The following is a 25,342-nucleotide window of genomic DNA, read 5'->3' on the forward strand; positions in this document are numbered from 1 at the left end:
ATAAGTGTTCTTTGAAGAAGATGACTATCTAGTTGTAAAACTATAAATTCTTGGAATTAGGAGTATTGTTAAGATATATTGGACTCTACAATAAGAATGTGTATATTCTAAAATTAAAATATAACATTGAATATTATTTATTTTAGTGATGGCATTATATTTTATAACAAATAAAATTAAATTATAACTTAAAATGTTGAATATTATTTATTTTAGTGATGACGTTATATTCTATATTAAATTATTTCTTCTGGTGTTTAATATTTATTTGGATACTTTAGTGAATATGTTCATATTGGTAATTCTATATTAAATATAAAGTTGATAAATGGAAAGAATTTGAATAGAGCAGAAAATATTATGATCAAAATTACACAATATAAAAATGTAGGATAAAAAGTACAAAACTAAAATTTTCCTAGCACTATGAGAAAGCTAAAAGCGTAATTAAAAACCTTAGCTTTTTAGCATGTGAAGTTTATATTAATTAATCTAATGTTTACTTATTGTGAAATTTGAATATGTAGGACAATTAAAGTTTAAAATTTTAATTCATTTTTATCATCTTTTGTGAATATACACTTTTATATTTCTTTTCAGGTATTATAAAATTCCATACTATTACAAATAAAAATTATTTTTACTACTTACAAGTTATTTGGGGTTAGCTAGATTTATTATTTATAATGAATGAGCAGTGTTGCATTGCCTATCTATTTATATCACACTTTGTTAATGGGCTGGGCTAAGGAGAATATTTGGGCCGGGTCCATTACTTGAAATTGGGTTAGTTGACTATGGTCTCACACTTATAGCCGTTATTTTCCAGTATAGTTTTATTTAAACTTCTCAGGTATTTGCTATACTTTTTAAATTCTGGAAAATTCTTTTATGTGTTATCAAAATATGTCATAACACTATATAAATATGTTTTTAAAATTCATCTTTACAGTTATGATTTAATGAAGTAATTAGTACTCATTTTTTTATGTAATGTTTTGTATATATGAGGAAAATAGAAAGAAGAAAGCACCAAGAAAGCTTCTAAAAGTTACAATAAAGCCAGGAAATAGATTGGAGGGATCACGGAGTGCATTTAAACAGATTTTTCTTTACATCTTCTCTTTGCCTTGAACACAACTACATTCTATTTCCAAAGGAGATTGGTTGTAATATAAATGTTGGTTTGGTGGTAGACAGGTTTCTTGGGGGAGATGTGAAAACATATTGGCCAACAAAACAGCTTCAAAGTAAGGAGGTATGTGATGAAACCTGATGCAGAAGATTCTGAGTGTATTGGTTCATTCATATGAAGTTGATCTGCAATTAATATAGAAAAGTACCAAAAATAACATAGTCTTCATTAATGATTATGGTTTTCTGCATAATTAAGAGTAGAAGTAGTATTGACATTTTATAATGGGTTAAATATGCTTTTAGTCCTTCAACTATTAAGCGATTTTGTTTTTCGTCCCTATTTCAAACTTTGTACATTTTGATCCCTCTCCTTAAGGAAACCATAATTTTTGATCCTCAAAAATAAACGGCGTTAAAAATCAGGTGAGGTGGATAACGTTTGGCCACGCTGGAAACTTTGAAACTCTCTCTCTCTACAACATTTAATATTTTTTAATGCAAAGTCAGTGGTCACACACGAACGTCAACACACATCCACTAACTCGGGCTATCGTCGGAGACGTTTGTTACCACCTGGAAGCCATTGGAGTTTCCCTTCCTTTTCTTCTAATCATTAGGGTTTCTTTCTTCTTTTTCAATCTCTGTAACGTTTATCAGGAACAATAAAGGCATCATCACTGTCCACTCCAACCAGATTCTCCGCGGGTGGCATATGGAGCCATCGAGGTGTCATCAACGCCAGCGTCTCCTTCTTCGATCGGTCCGCACCGGCTATCGCAGCTTCAAGCTTCAATCCCAAAACACAAAACAGTCAAATCTTTCGGTCAAGCTTTTCTCTCACATCTCCCATCACCATGAACTTCACTGGCTTCAATTGGGTTGGTCTAGAGTGAAGAAGATATACCTCGATGTGGGAAGGTTAAGATCCATATTAGAGGACAAAGTGTGTGCCATTTGTGAAGAGTGTCGTGTTCTTTGTGTTGAGACCGCAGAACATAAAAGAAATTAAGGTTATTAATATAATGAATTGGTGGAAGTGTGGGGTTTGAATGTGGAAAAGGAAGGTTTTTTGTGAAATTAATTTCCGATGTATTATTATAATAATTTTTTATTTAAACAAAACCATCTGTAATACATTATATAAGTAGTCTCAATATCAAGGAACAATCTATATAGTTAACTAAAAGTCAGATTAAAAGTTATTTATAATTATTTTAACTACGCATCTATTAATTAAATTAAAAAAAGGAACTATTGAATTGAGTGAAGAAAAGGGTAGAGTTGAGAAAGAAGAGAAAATGTGGTCCAGTGTGAGGTGTGTGCAAGGCAAAGCTGCAGCGCACTTTCTCTCTCAACCAAACAAACAACAAGGCATCGTTGTTGACATAATTTCTTGGAAGTCCACCCCTTCGTTTTTTCCTGTTTTTTTTGAAAGAAAAAAGTAATTCAAGCTCGTAGTTCATAAAGCTCAATACAGGTCAAGATTTAATAAACGGCCTTCGATTTCAACTGTAGGTTGAGACTTTTTGGTTGCTTTTATCTGTAGTTTCCCGTAATCGTACATTAAAACCTTCGTAGATGTCAAAACTGGGTCATACTTGCATGATGCTCGGAAGAAAAGGAAGGGAAACTCCGGTGACTTCCCCGGCGGCAACAAACGTCGCTGGCGACAGCCTGAATTAGTGGAGGTGTGTTGGCATTCGTGTGTGACCACTGACTTTGCATTAAAAAATATTAAATGTTGTAGAGAGAAAGAGTTTCAAAGTTTCTAGCATGGCCAAACGTTATCCACCTGACCTGATTTTTAACGTCGTTTATTTTAGAGGATAAAAAATTATGATTTTCTTAAGGAGAGGGATCAAAACGTACAAAGTTTGAAATAGGGACGAAAAACAAAATCGCTTGATAGTTGAGGGACTAAAAGCATATTTAACCCTTTTATAATTTATAAACATAATTAAGCATTAGAATTTTATGTACATATAAGTTTTCTAAACTGCATACATATATTATATTTACACAAAATTGGGATACATAACTCCCTTCAAACAATTAGCATATATGTATTATATCTTATTCAATTTTTATGCTGCTATCATTTATATCAGTCTCATGTTATGTATTTTCTTTTCTCTTTATTAATACACTAACTTTTAACTTTAAAAATTATTTTAACTTCTGCATTCATAACATAAATATTTATTTTACATAATTATATTTTATAACAAATAAATTTTTTAAAAATTTTAAATTATATTATTATTAAAATTCATAATAATTAAATATTATTATATTTCCCCATTCAAATATTTGCCCATATTCACTGCTTCAATGTTTTACGTGCAATGGATTTGTCTATATTCCTTTATTCAGTGATGAACCAGTATTCTAATTGTATTGGTGAAATGTTATAATATTAGGCAGTATTGAATCCTTACCATTTTAATGGTTGCGGTTCCTGGTGATCCTTATCCCCTGAATAATGCTGCTCCACCAGTTCCTGTTCCTGCTCCATCCTTTGATAATTTTTCAGGTACTGATCAACATATGTTGTAGAAAGGAAAATATCTTTCTCTTAAGCTTGTAATTTGTCTGTCATATCCCCTACCAAATACTACACACTTAATTTATTTAATTAATTTAATTTTTTGGTTACAGCTCATCAAGTTGACCACAAGGCTCATGTACCCTACGTATGGATCATTGGGGGCTTATGAGTTGGTCTAATTCTAATTGTATTAACTGTGATTCTCTGTGTTTGTATGAGATCATCAAATTGTTTTGCTGATGATGCCAGAACTCATGAGAAAGACGTTGAGCGCAAAATTTCTCATAAATTCCATATTCTAAGGAAGCCAAGTTTTTTTATGGTTTTGGAAGGTACATATGTGGCAAGCATGTTGAACAGAAACCCCGAGTTCAAAAGTACCCGTTGGTCGCCGCCGCCTCCTCCTCGAGACCACTCAGGCCTTCAAGGAACTCACATCACTCCCCAACATGTGCGGTGCCATCGATACCACTTTCGTCCACCTCCGCTCCATCCTAACCTCAACACCTATCGCTGCCGCTACGGCTACCCCCTCTCTATTCCTCCAGGTTGTTTTCGATCACAAGAAGATCTTTTGGGACTTCTGCGTCAAGGCCCCCGGCGGCACCGACGACGCCACCCACTTCCGTGACAGCCTCCTCTACCACTGCCTCACCTTCGGCGGCATCGTCTGGGACAAGGTCATTAGCGTTCGCGGCCAAAACGTGAGGCCTTACATGGTCGGCGACTGATGCTTCCCTCTACTGCCCTTTCTCCTCACCTTGTTCTCCCCCAACAGGATGGGCAGCCCTCCGCATAACATGTTTGATGGAATGCTCATGAAGGGAAGGTCCGTGGTAGTGGAGGCCATTAGGGGAGGTGGAAGGTACCGCCTCGGTTCTGAAGGAATCGAGCCGAAAGTCCTGGAAAAAAAACAAAAACATTACTGCTTCGGTTACCATTGAACAGAGGCAAAATCCTATCCCTTTTTGCATCGGTTCTGAACCGAGGCATAAAGGGATAGACTTTCTGTCTCGCCTGTATATGCTTCGGTTCCAAAATCCCTGTCTATGGGCGAAAATAATCACTGACATTTCCCTTAACTGCACTAGTGAAGTAGTGAAACTTCATGGACTGCCAAGAAGTATTGTAAGTGATAGGGATACAAAATTCCTAAGTCATTTTTGGAGGACATTATGAGGTAGGCTAGGTACCAAAGTTTTGTTTTCTACTACTTGTCATTCCCAAAAAAATGGATAAACAAAGGCGGTGAATAGAACTTTGGGAACCTTACAACAATTTTGAAGAAAGACTTCAAATCTTAGGAAAAAATGTTTACCTCATGCTGAATTTGCTTACAATAGGGTTGTTTCTAACATAACTAATTGTTCTCGATTTGAAATTGTTTATGGACTAAACCCTTCAACTTCATTAAGTTTTTACCTATGCGTAACATTTATATTTTAAAGCATAAGGATGCAGAGGGTAAGATTAACTTTTTGAGGAAGCTACATGAACAAGTCAAAACACAAATTGAAAGGAAAATTGAAGGTTATTATAGACAAGCTAACAGAGGAAGACAAAAAATAATATTGGAACCTGAAGACTGGGGATGGGTACACTTGAGAAAGAAAGGTTCCATGAACAAACTCCCACTTAGAGGGGATGGACCTTTTCAAGTGTTGAAAAAAATCATTGACAATTCCTACAAGATTGATTTATCAAGTAAGTAAATTGTGAGTAATACTTTTAACGTGTCTAATTTATCTCCTTTCAGTATAGATGATGAAGCTTTGGATATGACTTCAAATCTTTCTAAAGAGGGAAGGAATGATGTGGATCTTCAAGACCAGGACCATGATCCAATTTGAGGCTTACGTAGACCCATGACGAGAGGAAGGCTTAGAAAGGCCCAAAAGACATGGCAACACAAGGGGGCTCATCTTATGGAGGTCCAGTTGAAGATCCCACACCTTAAAGAGACCAAGTTTATTACATGTATTGCATGACTGAAGGATGAAAATAAAAATATTAACATTATAGTTGTACTCAGATTTAAACCCAAGACCTATAACTTAATTTGTATTTATAAAACCTTTGAATTTAAAAATAGAACATAATGTTTTTGCCAAAATAATTGTGAGGTTATCTCTATTAGGATTTTTCCTACATCTTGCAATATTATCAAGAATACCTGATTTCTTGTGGTGGTCATCCTTGGCTTATCAAACCTTGGTTTGTGGCACCTTCCCTTTATACAAGTTTTCTCTATTTTAATTTCAATTTCTGATTTTTCTGTTCTTAACTGATTTTAATTCCTAAACATTTGTGTCTATTATATTTAAAATCATATCAAAATACTAACAATGATATGGAAAACCATAGTTATTAACAATATAAATACTCAAAAATTCAGCTTATTACATATATTCTCAACAAATAGGTTTAGCTTTCCATTGTGAAAAATCCAGGATATACAAATTGAGGAGATAAATAAGAAATTGAAACCAAAGAGAAGAAGAAGGTCTTTCCTCAAGACATCTAGCAGTTGCTCCAAGCTCCAATTGGACATCTTTTTCACATTTCCACCTCCAATCTGCAGATCTTATCCCTCACCAAAGGGGGAAATACATCATGGATTAAGATAGAGACCCAAGAAGGAGAAGGGAGAGCTTCACAACACCCATAGTAGTCTCAAATGTCCTTTCCCAGTTGCACAAGGTAGAGAGAAAATGTGGGAGTGAGAGAATGAGCCAAACCCTTTTTGAGAAACATTACATAATTTTTACATCTCAACAATGCCACCGCTCAACACCACCTAAGAACTGTCGAGCATAATAGTTTAAAACATGAAATATCAGTGATGAGATTTTATTATAACAATCAATTATATCATGTGCACTAGTGCATAGTAGTATCAACAAGTATTATATCGATAGGGATTTGTTAAGATATTCCACTATTTATTCCTAGATTCAATGAACGAATGTTTATGATTTTCTTGTTGATCATTAAGTGTAATCTAAGTTCAAGCCTTAGGAGATTCTAATAATAGATGTGTAGTGAGGTTGGATTTCATTTTCCCTTATTCTACTATACTGCTATTGATTTCTTATGCTTATTATGTTGTTTTCTTAATATTCTAGAAGTACTCTAAGGTAGATATAGGTCCATTCCTGCAGTCTAGAACCTAAGAACTTCAAATCTAATGTGATTCATCCAGTCTTGGTTGAATGAATCCTTTCTTTATTTAGTAGGGCTTTTATATCCAACATACCCTTTAGATCATGTGGAAGCCTCTAGCAAGAGTGTAATGGTTTGATTGGACCATAATTTGATATTTGTCTTCAAAATCAATCCAAAGTTGTGAAAATGGGTGAGTTGTTAATTCATCCATGCAATAAATATAAATCTAACCATAAACTACTAAATAGAACACAAATAAGCATTAAAGAAGTACAAGGACAGAGAATCGGGTAAATTACATCCAACCTCCCACAAGAAGGTTAAGCCACTCATGATGATGTGAAAACTAAGCTTTAAGAGTTGTAGAACCTCCCTTATGGCTCTTACTAGATATTTCCTAAGTATTACAGCGAGAAAGTGCCTAAAGCTATGAAATGCTGAAACTAAAGGCAGAGCCTAATTTTTATAAACGTTCTTGGGCGATGCTCAACCTTATCTTGAGTGTTAAGCCACATAGGTTTCTTCATTGGTTGGTTTTCTTCTTAACTAAAACCTTTGGTCTTGATGCTTAACACTTGAGCTTTCCTTCTTAAGAGGGTTTTCTTGGCAACTTAGTTTTATACTTTGGTGTTTCACCTTTCCTTGTGAAGATGCTTTCCTCATATGGCTCAACTCCAATTTGTTTTGCTCAACCAGAAAGTTGAAATATGGTGTCTTATCTTTCCTACTTCCATGGCTCAGCTCCACTGATTATGGCTTAGCTGCATGCTTGATATTTTCTCTTATATTCATTGTAAAATAGCAAAATATCATAAAAATTCATGGAACTCTAATTTTTACTACCTCATTTTGTATCTTAAGCCAAAAAGGGTTGTTTTTCTTATAAATATTTTTACTTAATACATTATAAGTATCTAAATTGTTATGAAATGTAAGGTATCTTAGATAGTTATCGAGAAGCCTTTGTTAGATCACTACTTGGCGCCACTTGATCAGCACTGAGCTTCAATAGCCACCGCTCGGTGTCTACAACCAACGCCCTATGCTAGCAACCACTACCCAACACCCTACTTCTAGTGCCTTCTTGCCTAGTGAGGATTTGGGTCATCCAACGAGAGTTGTGGCACCCAACACCCATGTTATGTCACCCATGTTATGTCACCCAAGGCGTTGTAGCTCTATAGTTCTATTTGTTATTTGTCTTTACAGTGTTGACCATGATTCTTGTGGTGCCCAACACGGGTACTTGCCTCAATATCTTGTTTTTATTTTTCTAATCATACTTCATTAAGGTTCAGTTTGTTTTCTTCCATCAGAATTGTTTTTTATTTACTTATTTCAAACACTTAAATAAATATTAAGTGCAAAACAAGTACAAAATAACTAAAATACAAGAAAAATACAAAAATAAGACAATCTTAAGGATTAAACAAGATAAAACCTATCGAGGAATTGATTTTATTAACAAAACTTAACATAAATAAAAGATAAAAATTAATGTTATCAATATGTTTATTTGGTTAAAGCTAGAATCATTGATCCATTTAAAGTTATTAGGATTGTTTTGGTTGATATTTTCACTTATTATTTTTGGTTGAACTTTGAGTGGATTGGTGTATATTTGACCTCCATCTTATCTTTCTTTTTTTCTTATTTGTTAAGAGAAGACATCATGTCATTAGATGAAAGATTTAGGAAAAATCACATGATAGAATGAATATTTAACTTAGAAATAAGAATGGAAGAATAAAACTCATTCTCATACCTTTATTATATTTTTTATTCTAATTTAAGTAATTTAATTTTTACCACAATCATAATTTTTTATATTTCTGTTTTTTTTTTCTTTTTCTTTTACTCTTTATCTCAAAAAGCTTACACTCTCCTCTCTTCTCTTTCAACCCACTTTAAACATAAATATTATATCTTTCTCTCTCTTTAATATTTGTGGATTTAAAACCTTTTTTTTTTAACTTAGAATTTTAACTTATGGATATTTGATTTGATGTTTTTTTAATTGTTTTTCTTATATTTTTATGTGATTTCTTTGTTTTTTTATCTTAATGCTTCTTAAGACTTAAAGGCATATTTTGTATCCATTTTGTAAAGAATAATTTATCTTATAAGTGTGTTTTCAAACACAGGTTTTCAGGTGTTTCAAACACAATTTTACTCACCTTAATAGTAAATTTTTGTTTTGTTGATTGAGCTTCCGCACCAATGAAGTTGATGGTGCCAACTAGTTATGGAAAAAAACATACAAAGCTATGTGGCTATATTTTATCCTATTCTTGACTTTTGTTTTATTTCTTTAACTTATTTGTTAACTGATAACAATCAATGTAAACTCGTACAACGTATGAACCACAATTAATACGAAAACGATACATGATAACGAAATACAATAATGTTGTCTTTATCTTTTAAATGAAAAGAAGAACTATCATAATAATATATGAGAAAATATGCTAAGCAATCACACACGCAATTTAACTTTGTTAATTTTATAATAAGTACCTTATTAACAATAAATTGTGACAGCCTCCTAACTGTGTAAGTCTATTTTAAGCTTTTGAATGATCATTAAACTTACATTTTTACTTTTTTATATAAATAGAAATATGCTTTTGTTTGGGCTATTTACTTTTAAATATGTAAGCAATAAACTCTCAAAGAATATATATGTGATGTGAGCAATACATTTCAAGCTTCTAATAAATGAGAAAATTTTAATTTTAATTCTAATTTGATAGGTTAATTGGGATGAACCAAAATGGATTCATAGCTTGAAAACTCCAATATGACATGTCAAAAATTGGCAAGACTAACAGAACACGGTCTACATCATCACTCCTAATTCAAATTGATACTCAATAATTTTTAAATTTTAAAAGAATATTTAATTATATTTTATACTTTTTTTAGTTTAATTTTTTAAATCATAATAAAAATGTATTTTTTATTTTATGATAACTACTTTTTCAACAACACAAGTAACATAAAAATATATATATATATTAAAAATCATAATTTAAATGTTTAATAGCATAAATCTCTCACTTACTAGGTAAAATAATTTTTTTATTTTCCTATTATTAATTTTTGTTTTATTTGAATAACTCTTTTATTTTGTTAAAACAATTTTAATTGTCTCTCAATAATTTGATTAGGTTTATATTTGAAAAAATTTCTTAAATCTCTAAAGTATTTTTCATCTTATCATAATATTAATTATATAATTGTTTTTTTATATAATTTCATTCAATAATTTATCAAATTGTTTGTAAAATACACATTTGATATTTTTAAGATATTTGTTTTGTTATTTATTTTTATCACATAGAATATTGTCTTGATATTTTTTATATAATTATTTTTAATTTTTAATTCATTATTATAAGTACAATTTTATCACTATATGATTGTAGAAACAAATTTTATTTACTATAATTTAATAATTTAACATGATTTTCGTAAATATTTTTTTACAGCATTCAACATATATGGAAGTTCAAAAATCTTTATGTTAAATTTTTATTATTATTAGTTTAATTTTTGTTCTTCGTGTAATTCTAATTTATAATTTTTATTAGTGTATAAAAAATGAAATTTTATTAAAATTTAAAAAATATATGTAAGAGGCATTTAAATATTTTTTAATTTGAATATTTGTTTTCTTTTTATATTTTTTAAAAATATTTTTAAATTTTATTAATTAGGTTTCATAAAACTTTGCAAATTTAATAAATGTTTTGATTCTTTACAAATTTTATTTAGTATTCTAACTTGAAATGTATATAATTATGATTATAATTTTTTTCTAGATATTCTATAGTAAAAAAACGAAAATACACTCATTTTTTACGATAAATCTTTAATAATATTATATTTTTTTATCGTAATTTTTTTTTATTTTATAAAAATTAATTTATTAATATCAAAATAATAAAAAAGAATAATGATTTAGATATAAATATATAGATGTTACTCGGTGAAACAAAAGGAACATTTAATATAATTAAATTTAAGTGTAAAAATAAAAATAATTTTCTCTTTAAAAATGATAATGAGATAACGAAAGTCGTTGATATCCCTCCCTATTGTCATCCTTATACCTGTTAATAATTTGAAACTATATTCATATTTAATCTATATTAATACGGCTGTAATGATTGCACCCAATCTCACTACTACTTAACATGTTATGAAACAGAAAATAAAAGTAATGGAATAGATAGATGTATTAAAATAATATAATCGAGTTTTTGGTGATAAAATACACCAACAGTATAAAATATGAAATATTAACACATGGTTCATTATCTTAAAAGTGTCTATTTCTCTAAAACCTCCATTTCTTAACTTTGCTCTCTCTTCTCTCTAGATTTTCTCACTGGAGATTCATCTGATTGGTGATCAGAAGCTTCCTAGACAATCGAGACATCAAGAGCTTCCTATCCAACCGTCCAATTTTGTGTTTAGAACTGGTAAGTTTCGTTCTCTGGTTTTAGTGAGTTCTGGGTTTAGTGAGTTCTGGTTTTAGTGAGTTCTGGTTTTGCTGCATGCAAGGAATAACAATCATGTTTGCATGTGTTCCGCATTCTTTTTCTTCCTTTTCTGAATTCATTTTGGTTCTACGGTTGGTGCTCTTTCACCAATCGGTGGTTCATAGGTGTTCTTAGGATTATCTTGGGGTTCAAACAAATTTTCTGGAGGTGTAGAAGTTGTTCGATTATGTTAAAGGTAAGGGAAACTAGTTAATTTAATTATGATTTTATGTATATGAGATTGTTGTTTGGATGGTTACATGTGTGGGAAATTGAATGATTGATTGTTCTACATTGATTTTATGATTACTGAAATCTGTGAACTGGTTGGGAGTCTTCTAATGTATATTTTGTCATTGTTCGGTTCTAGTTTTAATAAAGTGGAGAGGTGAAAATGAGAACTTGGGGTCGGGAGAGAATTTGGTCAGTGGGAAAAGTCTAGGCAAGCTTCTTTAGACTTGTTAGAACCGTTAAGCCTCTCTAAAATGTGTCAAAAGTGAAAAATGGATGTTTGGCCATTGAGAGGTGATTCTGCATAATTTGGAGTTTAATCTGATACGAATTTCTTTAGGATGATGTTAGAAGGGTTTAGGTATCCTTGGATAGGTGTAATTTGGTATATGATTCAAGTATGGGGATTTTGAAGTTTGGAAAAATATTCAATTTTGGTAAAATTTAGGTGTTGTTCATAATTATGTAGCTATTCTGCAGAATTGTGCAGAACGCTAAGAGCGCTGTTGACCGCTCGGTCATAAATGAGTTCGGTCTCTGTAGAGTCTTATCGTTCATGACCGCTCGATCTTAGATAGCGGTGCGGTCTCTTAGTAGCATTCGGTTTCTTAGTTGCGTTTGGTCATACACTAGCGTTCAGTCATACACTAACGATAGGTCTTACACTAGTGTTTGGTCATACACTAGTATTCGGTTGTCAAAGCGATCGGCCCGTTTGGTCATATGATGATTAGCCGCTTGACCGTGTTCAGGTACTCGGTTTTTAACTGGGTTCAGTCTCTTTAGAGTCTTACCAGTTCATGACCATTCGGTATTAGATGTGGGTGGTCTTCCTCTTGTGTTCAGTCTTAACTGAGTTATGCTTCTGTGGAGTTTTTAGTTAATGACCGAACGGTCTTGCACTAGTACTCGGTCTGGTATTACTGTTCGGTCTTAACTGTGTTCGGCCTCTGATGGGCCTTACTTGTTAATGACCGTTCGGTCATGCTTTAGTGTTTGGTCCTAACAGAGTATTCTGTCTAAGTCCAGAGTGTTCGATTGTAGGTGGGTACTTTGTCCTGGTAGTGCTCGGACTTGTATTATTGTTTGATTTTTCCTAGTGGTGGGTCCTTAATAGTGTTCGGCCATTTCCTCAGCCTTACCTATTATGGATCGTTCGGTCATGTGTTCTGTGGATAGTGAAAGACCGCTCAATCTTACACCAAGTGTTCGGTTTAAGTTATAAATATTCGGTCTAAGTTCTTAGTATTCGGTCTAAGCCATAAGTGTTCGGTTTAATTTTAGTGTTCGATCATGTTCGCGTGTTATTAGTTTTCCTGTTCAGTCTTGTTCGTAGGTTATATTAATCTTTTCCGTTCGGTCATGTTCAGGGGTTGTATCGGTCATGTTCAGGGGTTGTATTGTTATCGTTTGGTCTTCTTCTATGGAATGTTATTTGGTATTTAAATGCTGATTTCATGGTTTGACTCTGATTGCTTATTATAGTTGCATTATTCTACTATGTATGAGAAATTGTATTAATGTTCGAAGAAGGCATAATGTTCCAACTGGTATAAAAGAGAATTCCAAGGAGGAATGTCTCAGTGATTGGTTATTAAGGTGGTGTTATAGTATGAATATGGACAGCAAAATCCACGACGTTCATCCTGACATTCTAATGATTACCAAGTCTCAAGTAGAGATGAATAAGTCATGTCGTGAGAATAGTAGGAGGCCCTAGCCAATGGGGAGGAGGGGTCCTACGGTGAGGTAAAACAGGTTAACCTCGTGCGGCAACTGATGGGTTTCTAGTTACTACACCCACGAGTTCATGAACGACCAAAAGCTACGTATTGATACTAGTCCGGACAGTCAAGTTAAAGTGGTCGGTCAATATGTGTTTATATATTTTATACATGTGTATGATTATTTGATTTGTATTGTTTGAATTATATGCTCACATGACTATTAAATTACATTGGCTTACCCTTATTTTTTCTGTGTATGTCTTTGTATGTTGTTTTCTCTTTTGCAATGATCACTTAATGGTGTGAGCTTAGGAATGAAATCCTTCAGTTGTCGTAGCGGGAGAATAGAAGTGAAGTTTGCAGTTTAGGATAAACCTTTATTCTTCAAGTAAAGAAGTTTGTTCTCAGTTAATTTGTAGTTCTTATTATATTGTTATACATGTAATTTTTAGTTTTATATTACTAAATTGGGATGTTACATGTTAATCATTTTTTTTGTTATTCTGTTTCAAAAAAATTAAATGATAAAAAATTAATCGATATATATATATATATATATATATATATATATATATATATATATATATATATATATATATATATATATATATAAATTTTACCATAATTAATATAACTGTCAAAATTATTTCGTACTATTTAAATTTAATTTTTAAATCTTTCAACTATAAATGACTTCAAATATTTAACTTATTTTTATGTTATTATTATTTTTACTATTATTTTTAAATCTATTAATAATAGTTGTCATAAATAATTTTAATTATAAAATTTAGAATTAATAAATATCACCTTTCTAAATTTACGAATATACTTTATTTTTATTTACAAACCAAAAAATTATATTATAAATTAGGTTAAGAAATATACATGATAATAATTAAATAATATATCATTGATGATTAAAAACTTAGAATAATAAAATAAAACGAGATTAACAATAATAGCTATAATTAATATACATAATTAAATCACATAAGATTAGATCACATAGTGTGGCGAAGCTTAGTTTATAATGAGCGGGCTTTGGTCCTCTATATTTTTTTAAAATGTTTAAATTAATGTATAAATATTTTTTTTTTAATTTTAGTATATTTATACGTTTGGTATCCTAAAATTTTAGTACGTCTATTTTTTACATTCTTAAAATACTTGTTCAAAATCTCACTAAGCAAGCTAATTATAAATAACATAAATAAAACGGAAGTATGATCGCTATAATAATGTATAATAATTAAATGAAAATAATATAATGTTATAGAGATTCTACCAAATAAATATAATTATAAATAATATAAAACAAATTAATAAGATGAGCCTAAATACATTCCACTGAGATAATTATAAATAAATATATAAAAATGAAAATAATGAATATTTCCTTTCTTAATGTCTATCGAATAAAGAAAATTTACAAATAAATATGTATGATAAGAATTTCTATAATTATCAACGGTTTTTTATATAAGAAATAAATTTGTTGATAAATTAAAATTGTTTATAAATTTTATTGATAATTTTTAGAATTTAAATTATTTATAGATATTTTTTGTTGAAAATATATTCATCAATAAAATATATCTATAAAATCTGTCTATAAATTTAAAATTATATTATCAATAAAATATTTTATCAATAATTTATTATTTTTTTTATTGATAATTTTTTTGTTAATAAACTCTTTAGTAAATATCATCATAAATTTTCTATCAAGTCTTATAATTTTTTTTTATATCTTAAAGAAAGATAAGTGAATAGAAGAAGAAAAAAAGAAGGATAAGAGAAGTTAAAGCTAAAAGAACAATAGAGAAACAGAGGAAGTGGCAGCTAGAGTTGGAAGAGAATGACTAGAAGAAAAAGAACTATGAGAAAAAGGAAGACTGGAAGAAAAAAAGAGGAGGAAGAACTAGTGATAGTGACACTGTGGAAGAAGAAAAGAAAAAAAAAAATCAAATCACGAAAAAAAAGAAAAAGAAAATCAAATCACAAATTTTATTGATAATTATAATCTTTTAATAATTACTGACAATGACAAATTCATTTTGTTATATATTGATCAAATTTATCAATATTTTATCTATAGATTTTTTTTGTAATATTTTGATAAATTTGAACTGTTAACAAATTATTGCTGGTTGTATTCGTCAATATCAAATGATTTTTTTATAATAATAAAATAAAATTAAACATTTTTTAAAATAATTTTAAACAAATAAATATAGAAATGATAAGTAAATTTGACCGGTCTTTGTCCCTTTCATTCCTCCATATGTATTCTTTTTTTTCAAACGTGGGACGGCTAAACTATATTAATAAGTTACATCCTCATTAATACACTTTGTTGAAATTCAATTGAAACGAGGATTTGATTTCTCACATTTATTAGGTATGTGTATTAAATAATTATTTGATATTGTTTCAACTAACAGTATATACTAGGATTTTCAAAATAATACATATTTATACTATTTAATAGTAATTAAATAATGCGAAAGATAACTTATAAGTGTGAAACATTACAAATTCTCTTTCTATATATATATATATATATATATATATATATATATATATATATATATATATATATATTGGTGAGTTTTCTAAATCTGTTTTTAGAATAATTGATATTGTATTTATATTCAAAATACTACACAATTATTTTTTTAAAATTCAAAATACTACACAATTATTTTTTAAACCTTTAGATGTTATATATATATTTGATTTTCATTTTTAAAAATATGATGCAATTTGATTATTTTCATTATATACCTAGATTCTTTCAATTTTTTTAAAAATATTTTAAATTCATTTATTTTTTAGTTTTTTCTTTAATTTGTCACGTGTCATAATTCAGTTGACATGCCAAATATATAGCCGATATATATGCAAAGACATCACCAATTTATAATATTAGAAAGTAGTTAAGAGATGTACTTAAAGTATTATAGGATTACAATCTTCCAGAATTTCCTAAGAAATTAAAATTTCAAGTTCTAGAGTATTCCAAAATATGTCTAGAATTTGAAACTTAAAACATAATAAAGTTCTTCAAAATGACATAAGAGAACTAAGAATTTCTAGTGAGTCTAAGCTGCAGCATCATCTTCATTTCTCTCCAATGTTGCATCCAAAGAAACCTCATCTTCCTCTGCTCACATCCAAGTGGATGATCATTGCAAAAGAAAACACATACAACAAGCACACAAACAAGCAAGGGTGAGCTAATTATATAAAAGCATGCATCATATCAAGCACATAACATACAAGAGTTAACTTAAATCAAAGCAGTTTAAGGCATACATCCTAGCATGTTATCTTCTAGACTTGACTCGTCCGAACTTTAGAATGATAGTCGAGCTATGGCGAGTCCTACACTCGTGGTGACTTATGAAACTTGGGTTCCCCATCCTGCCACACTGACAAGGTTAGCCTGTTCCGGGCCTTGAGGCATACTGGAAGCCCCCAAGACTAAAACATCCTGCTACTCCTCACCACATGGATTAATCCCTCTACTTGAGTATGATTAGCCATTGGAGTTTCAGAATGACCCCCAAGACTGAGCTCTTACTTTCATTCTAAAACACTAAGGATCTCACCAAGAGATCCTACACAGATGAAACTTGATTTACAACTTGGATCATACTTTCATCAATTTGTAATCATATACTTTCTGCCACAATCAACATATACACAATCTCAACAATATACATTACTCACCACTCACAAATTATAAAAATAACATCTCCACAATTGAATCTAAGTTAATCAATACCAAGAACCAAACAGCTCCAACTAACCCATAACAGCTCATAAAATGCATCAATTTATACCTACCTACAAGTAATATAATTATTGATTAACACTCACGTTTCAATATAAGAAACAACTATCCTTACTTTATTATATATATATATATATATATATATATATATATATATATATATATATATGATATGTACAATATCTTGTAAATATACATATTTATATTATATTAGAAGCATATCAAACTCTCTTTTCAGACACCTGTTTTGTTGCAATCAAGGCTGCTCTGGATTCTAAATAAATCATAACTAACTGCCCACCCTGTAAATCATAAAGTGCAAAATGGATATTGGAGTTATTGTTTGGAAATACCAACGCACCATTAAACTAATATATATATATATATATATATATATATATATATATATTTATTTATTTATATATGGATCCTTACTTTAAATTCCAAACACACAGTGACTGATTTTCTAAAATTATAATTGACTAGAAATTAACACATGATAACTTTATGCATCTACAATCAACTTGTTTTATTTTATTTTCATCCTAGTAGAGATCTTACTTTACTCCAATTGGTCACCAGAGAGGATCCCGATGTCTGAACGCATCAAACTCACCTTCGACGCCAGCACATATGACTAGTCACAACTAACTGGACCAGGCCAGGACTGCTCTATGATCAGAGATATGCCAACTAAGGTTTTTAAGGTTCCTCTATCCTACCAACAAAGAAAGGCTCTCAACAATTAACAATTAATTTATTTAAGTTATCTACCATGTTCTCTTATGCTCTAAATCTGAAATGCCTAATTTTAATATTTTTACTTCCTCTCACAACAACCTCAAACAGTACATGTATATCTATTTAATACCCATATACATGCTATTACAGAACCCTTACTCTAGACCTTCCAATAAGATCAATTTCAGCCAACAAACTCATTCAAAACAGATTAAATTCATCACATCACAACATGCACAATTTCACAGTTTCAGTTAAACACCCAATACAATAAAAGTCATAAAACAGTTTCACAAGAGCACACCAGTTCAACATTCATATGCATACATTTTTATAAAATAAATTCATACAAAAATAATTAGCTCCCCTTACCTTAGTGGTTACAAGCACAACACTCCCCAAAACAGTACTCTTGCACAGAAGCAAGTTCAACAGGATCTACAAAACGTCAAATTAGGTGCAGAGACATCTCTTAGAGTTAGAATAGGTAGAGAATATAGAGAGGAAATCCATTGATTTCATGCAACTAGAAAATTGCATGCCCTAGGTTCAAAGGAAAAGGAGGACACAGAGAAAGATAACTTACCCGTCCAAAGCAGAATTTTAATCGGATGAATGGGAAGCTCTCAACTCAGTGAACGAAAGCACACTACCTATTTGAAATTTCAACGGTGGGAAGTGGTGGAAAAGTAGAGAGAACTCAGAACAAGAAAAAGAAAATGAAGCTGAGCTTAGAGATAGAAAGAGTAACTGGATGAAGAACTCAAAGCTGGAAAATGAGGCCTCTTCTAAGGTCCTAGTGTCCTTAGCTTCTTGGGCCAGGCTGCAGGGCCCAATAGCCTTACATTTTCAGGCTCTTACACAGTCCTTATATAATGATTTTAAATTAAACTTTATTTAAATTTTGTTTCAATAACTTATATATTAATAATTTTTATACAAACGTTAGAATTGGTTTAAAAATAATAATATTATAAATTCAAATATACAATTTTAAAATAATTTTATAACAATTTAAAATAAATATATTTAAAATTTAAGACAAAGTTTAAATAAAATTTAATGTAAAATATTAATTTAAATAAACTTAATTTTATTAAAAATATCATTATAACAATTATAATATTTATTAGAGATAGTGAACGGGCTAACTCGACCCGACCCTATATTGGCCTATTAGAAAGGGTCGGGTTAGAATGAAAAGTTAATTTTTAATGAAAATATCATTATACAATTCTATAAAAGTTAAATTTTAATGAAAATAACAATTTTAATGAAAATATCATTATACATTTATATAAAAATTAAATTTAGGCTTAATTTGAGGGATGAAATTGCTTCAATTCTTTTTGAAAGAAATTAAGACTGGAATAAGACAAAATACAAATAAATGACTAAATTGAGATTTCGTTAATGTCGTTATTTATGTATTAACCGAAAGAGCCTAATTACATTACCTTTTCAGAAATAAAAACTCAATTGATAAACTTAAAACGAGATAACAGAATTGAGATTTCAATATAAATACAAATATCATACAAATATTTTAAGAAGATGTGTATGCGTGTTTCAAAGATGGTGTGCTGAAAAATATGATTTAAAGACTAAATTCTTTCTAACTAATTTAAAAATTATTTTTTTCTTACTAGTGTAAAAATTTCCTTTTTTTTAATCTTACCACTTTTTAAATGATTATTTTAAATAAAAAATAATAATCTTTAAAAGTGTAGTTTTAGAGAAATGTTATTTTTATAATATTATAAAATGTAAATGCTTCCATTTTAAATTAATTGAGATGAAATTATTATATTTAAGATATTGTCAGTTTTATAATCTATATTTTTGTTTTTCTTCTTTTTTAATTAGATATTTAATTTTAATTGCAATGAGACATTTTTGTTTATTTCACACAAAATCTTATAAATAACCAGAAATAAGTTTAAGCCAAAAATATATTAACATTAATCGAACAGTAATTATAAAATTACAAACATTTAATAATTGAATAAAATACAACAGCTTTGAGCAGCAGAATAAGGTAATAAAGTGCGCACAGATGTCAGTTATCATGGCTCCAAAGTTGTGCATCAAAAGTGAAGAACTCAGGTTGAGTAGCTGCGAATGAAAGATCTGTGTCAGCGTCCCAAAAGGAAAATTCATCTTGCAGATCCAGATTTTCGTTGATGGTTACAGTGTTACATTCTGCGCTTGTTGTGGAGGATGATGAATGCTGGGAAAATGGGGAACAATCTTCCGTGGAGTTAAAGCTTTGGAAAGTATCTGCACTTGTTGTTGATGGGGATCGTTCACATGAGTTTGAAACTTGAGATTCTGTGCCTGTGTCTTGTTCAAATCGTTTCTTCAGGTTCGTGTGCCAATAGTTTTTTATTTCATTGTCTGTTCTTCCTGGAATCTGTGCAGCAATAGCAGACCATCTGATGATCATGAAAATTGAAAGGTTTAATTTCACATTATCACTAAATGTTAGTAACACGATGTTTAATTAATGCTTCAGGATCTTAATGTTAGTTCTCAATCATACTGATAAGTAATAAGTACATGTGCAATCATTAATTAATATAACTTTTTATATTATTTGATATTATTATTATTATTATTTTCTAAATATAAAAGTTTACGGTGACAATTTTATCTTTATATTATATAAAAAGAATATAAATATGTAATTACTATGCTACTAAAAAAGGGGTTAGAAGTAAAGACAGCAAGTTTCATGTGCGCTACAAATACAAAGAATAAAAAGGATACAGATTTATAAGATATATTATACAAGAGAAAAAAATTATTAATGGGTATCTTTCAAAAAGAAGTATCGCGATGGTTAGCTTTATGTTCATTAAGCCTTTGAACGAGTGGATGATGATGGAAGAGAGGAAACGAAATGATAGAAAGTGATATTCTTTTATATTATTAAAACGACAAAGAAAGGAAAAGAAATTATAGAAAGTGAAATCTGTTGATATTATTTAAAGTTTAAGAAAGAGAATCAGCAAATTAAAAAAAGTATAGTAATATTATGTAGCACAATCAAAGAGTGCAATTAAGATGACAAGACGTCACATATTTTTTATTTATAGATATATTAAAATATTTTTTTTATGTTTTTACTTTTAATTTTTAATTTGTTTTATTTTAATAATAATAAATTGTGTTCATTCTATATATTCATTTTCATTTTATATTTTTTTTATCTAATACTTATTCACTATTATTTTGGTTATTTTTTAAATATTTTTTAGTTGATTTTAATATATAAGATTCTATATTTTCGTGGTTTCAAAATGTACGTATTGAATATGAAACTCTGCTATTTATGTTTTTTGAAGGTAGATCATATTTGCTTTGTGAAAAAAATCCATGCACATCCATTTTTATTTTGGTTTTAACTTAAATTTTTCTAATTAAACTTATAAACTTAATTAGGTTCACATTTAAACCTTTCTTTCTTTCATATTTTGAAAGTCTAAATATATCCTATATATCTTAAATGTGTTCTAAACTTACTCTAATCTATTTTTTATATAGGAATTGCCTCTTTATATATTTATTTTTCTTTCAATTTTCAAGTTGACTTTTTCTCTTCTCTCATTTTCTTTAAAATTTGTTTTTTTCCCTTCATCCATAAATAACTAATTTTAATTAAAAATCAGTTCACGGAATTAAAAAAAAAATAAATCAAATTGATTTTTGTACCAATGAATATTATAATTTGTATTTTTTATTTTAAAATTAACTTCAATTAAATCTTGATTTGATACATAAATATAAACTAAATTCAATGATATTTTCATTTAATTTATATAATTAGTTTAATTAGTTAATTAAATCGGTTTATTGTTTAAACTTGAATTTAAATATTCTTTTGAATATATAAATTGATCTACTTGATTTTCACATTTTTAGTTGGTTGCAATTTTTATGTTTTAAAATTCTAAATTTCTAAACCCACTAATTTTAATTTGGGCATAAAATATTAAAAGTTAAATACTATATATATATATATATATATATATATATATATATATATATATATTATGAGAATCGACTTATACTGTGTTTTTTATTACAAAATTTAAAGAAAACTTAAAACCTTTTATTCCAAGAATAAATTGAAAATTGTAGTATTTAAGTTATTTTTTTTACAATAATACTCTTTCATTACATATTTTATAATATAAATAACAATTATTTATCTCTTTCCGAAATTGGAAATTAAACTTAAATTCTTTAAACATGAGTACATAATCAATAATGAATTATGTTATAGTCAAGAGTAATCAACTATTTAGATTTACATAATACAAGACTATACACATACGTAAACAAGAGGTGAGTGTATTAGAGGAACTTCAATACGCATAACCTTGCAAATGTTTTACGGAGAAAACAGCGTACATGTTGTTCCATTTGTTTCTAGTTTTCATAATTAATAGCAAAAATTAAATGTTTCTAGTATTTTTAAGTGGGAGCACTATTTATTTTGGTGTGTTCAATAAAAAATGATAATCTTTTTAGCCTTTTTGGTTTTGCGAAATATTATTTTTTTTTAAAAGTAGAAGATATTAATAATGCTGATGATGAGTTATAAATAATGATCTGTCAAAATTTGACAGATGAGTTTAGTAGAGTAACATGTTTTCTTTTTTCTAAGTTTATAAAAAAATTTAAATTTATTTTTAGTCCTCCAGGTTGAGTTTCTTTTAGTTATTTAATTAAACATTTTTTTAGTCTTTTAATTTTTGATAATGTTATTTTTAGTTTTTAGAAATAGATATAACGTTCGTAACCTTGATGATGTGATCAACGATAATCTACTACTCAATATTTATCACATGGATATAATTGAGTTATATGATGATGTTTATTAATTTTTTGTTAACTCTCATACTATTTAGAAGGACAATATTTATGTGATTTTGCATAAATTAAGATGTTAATTAATAAGCATCCACCGTTATTGACTTTGGTCTCCAAGAAGTTATAGTGTAATCTCTTATCTTATCTTCATCAGAAAAGTGACAACTCGTTTGGAGTAAGTTAGAGTTAAACTCAATACTTATATTTATTGTTGTCACTTCATTCTTTGAAATTGTCATTGGCACAATGAGATTTGACTTTAATAAATAGATTTTGGTTGACGTTAGAGTTATTCTTTGAATAATAATAGTTTAAAGAAAATTACATTTCACAACATATTATAGAAATAAAATAATTATAAAAGAAATCAAATTTTGAATTTGTAAAAAAAAAAGGTGAAGGATAGTGAAAATTACTATTAAATGAGTGTAAAACATTTTGGATACCAAAGTATAATTACTCTTAAAATCCTTTGGATGAGATTTTGAAGTGGAATGTAAAATGAAAAAAATTTGTATTGTAAGGTGTTTTGTATTGGTTAACTAAGAATTTGAATAGTAATAAACACCACCAATATGGTCTAATCTTATAAAACAACAAAATATAACATTTTACATCATCAGAATAGTATAACAAATAAAAACTTGTAATAGCAAGATCAAAAGAAACATGACTTTAATTTGGAAGACTAAAAATATAAGTAAACTTTTAATTTGTCTGCACTTTTTTTTTTCTCCATTTTGTTTTCTTCTCTTACTTCTCCCTTCTTCAAGAAAAAAATCCATTTATTATTTTATAATCGCACGTTCCTTTTTGTTAATTTAGTTTTTCCTCTAAATTCAATGTTTCTTTTTCTTGTTTCTTTTTGTTTCCTATGAAATTGAGAAATAACCAAATTCAAGTTACCATATTGTGAAATTCGAGCGTGTGAGTTTAAATTGTCGTACATGATGCTTTAGTTGTTTAATTTTCGACATTAGATGATTTGTGTTATGTTGTGTTTGTTGGTTTAGGAAGAAATTAATTTTAGGCAAAGAAAAATTAAATCTTAAATAAAGTTTATAGATTTCATTCGATAAAACATTAACGAAGAAGAAAGAGAATGCAAATAAAAGAAAAGAGAAAAGAAAATGACTTAACAAAAATCATATCAATCACCCTATAAAAACATTAATATTGATTTAATGAAATAAATCACGTTTACTCATTTTAATAAATATTGAGAACATATCGAATCTAAAAAAATTAAAAAAAACATTAAATAATTATTACAAATACGAAGAACAAAAGAATAATTAATCATATTTTTAATTTAAAATTTTAATACATATTAATATATTATTAAAGTGAGTTGTGAAGTGTTTATATTTTATTTAAAGGATATTAAAGTATTATTTTTCTAATGAGTATGTATGTAAATAAATGAAAGTTGGACTTTTTCTTACATTTTATCTTGTTATTATGTGTACTAATTTGTTTTAACTTTATTTTATATATTTATTAAAATAGAAAAAAAGGGTACAAGTGTACTTAGAGTCTGACCCCTTATGATGAGCTGCATTTTTTATAGTAATTAAAAATAACTTTTACATTTTTAATATATATATATATATATATATATATATATATATATATATATATATATATATATATGTGTGTGTGTGTGTGTGTGTGTGTGTGTTTTTTTTTTCTTTTCTATCGTTTTTATTTATTTATTTTCTTTCTTCGTATTAGGTTACATCGCTTATTACTCGTACTCGACAAAAATAAATGTACTCCTGATGCTAAAAGGCAGTGTACACATCGGAGGGAAAAGGTTTCATACCTGTTTCCGAGATGTCGGTGCAGCTTGATGATAGTTTCTTCTTCTTCCTCAGTGTAGTTTCCTCGTTTCAGGTTTGGCCTTAGGTAATTCAACCACCTAAGTCTGCAACTCTTTCCACATCTCGCAAGACCTGACAACAACAAACTCTAAAACCAGTCACAAAAGATTCACTACACACTCAATACTCAATATATATACAGCAAGTTCATCAAATGTGTACATTGGTTGAAACCTTAAAACCAAATTCTTTGGTTCCCACCTGAATTGGTATTGAAAAAAATAAACTTTGTGGCTATATTACCTGCGAACTGAGGGAGAAGGCGCCAATTCCAGTGGCCATACCTAGTAATATAATCAACCAACTTCTTGTCTTCCTCTGGTGTCCATGTTCCTCTCTTCATTCCATTTTTGTCACTGCTCGGGGTTCTCACCATCATTAATCTCTATAATATACCCAGTTTCTTCTTTGACCACTTTTCTGAGATATTTTGCAGCCTTCCTAAAATTGTGTGACCAGATGCAATACACAACTTGAAGCTAGGAGCTAAAAGTTTGGTTTCTTCTGTGCTATACCAGAAAACAATATAGTCCCATCTATATATGTACCATACCCCCACAACCAAAACGTGAATCACGAACAAACCCAACAGGGAAATAGAGAAAGTAAAATAAAAATAAAACGTGGAAGAGAGATATGTCATATGTGGATGAAGTTTAAGGTACCTACCCCACCATGTATCC

The 25,342-nt window shown here is 29.1% G+C and overlaps 1 protein-coding gene across 1 annotated transcript; it reads right to left on the reverse strand.

Moving 5' to 3' along the window:
• Nucleotides 1-19,822: 19,822 nt before the first annotated feature.
• Nucleotides 19,823-25,240, reverse strand: LOC124823662 (transcription factor MYB63-like). The gene is made up of 3 exons (XM_047295916.2): nucleotides 24,903-25,240; nucleotides 24,602-24,731; nucleotides 19,823-20,333 (listed from the first exon to the last, which is right to left on the reverse strand). The coding sequence occupies exons 1-3, from the start codon at nucleotides 25,036-25,038 to the stop codon at nucleotides 19,958-19,960; spliced, it is 642 nt and encodes a 213-aa protein (XP_047151872.1). The 5' UTR covers nucleotides 25,039-25,240; the 3' UTR covers nucleotides 19,823-19,957.
• Between the last annotated feature and the right edge of the window lie 102 nt (nucleotides 25,241-25,342).

Source organism: Vigna umbellata, chromosome 6 (assembly GCF_029865625.1).
Source record: "Vigna umbellata cultivar VRB3 chromosome 6, Vumbellata_1.0, whole genome shotgun sequence".
NCBI lineage: Eukaryota > Viridiplantae > Streptophyta > Magnoliopsida > Fabales > Fabaceae > Vigna > Vigna umbellata.

Excerpts from the sequence above, each read along its gene's own strand:
- LOC124823662 (XM_047295916.2), bottom strand. The coding sequence starts at position 25,038 with ATGATGGTGAGAACCCCGAGCAGTGACAAAAATGGAATGAAGAGAGGA. Across the intron at positions 24,732-24,902 it reads CCTTCTCCCTCAGTTCGCAG|GTCTTGCGAGATGTGGAAAG; the intron begins GTAATATAGCCA and ends TGTTGTTGTCAG. Across the intron at positions 20,334-24,601 it reads CACCGACATCTCGGAAACAG|ATGGTCTGCTATTGCTGCAC; the intron begins GTATGAAACCTT and ends CATGATCATCAG.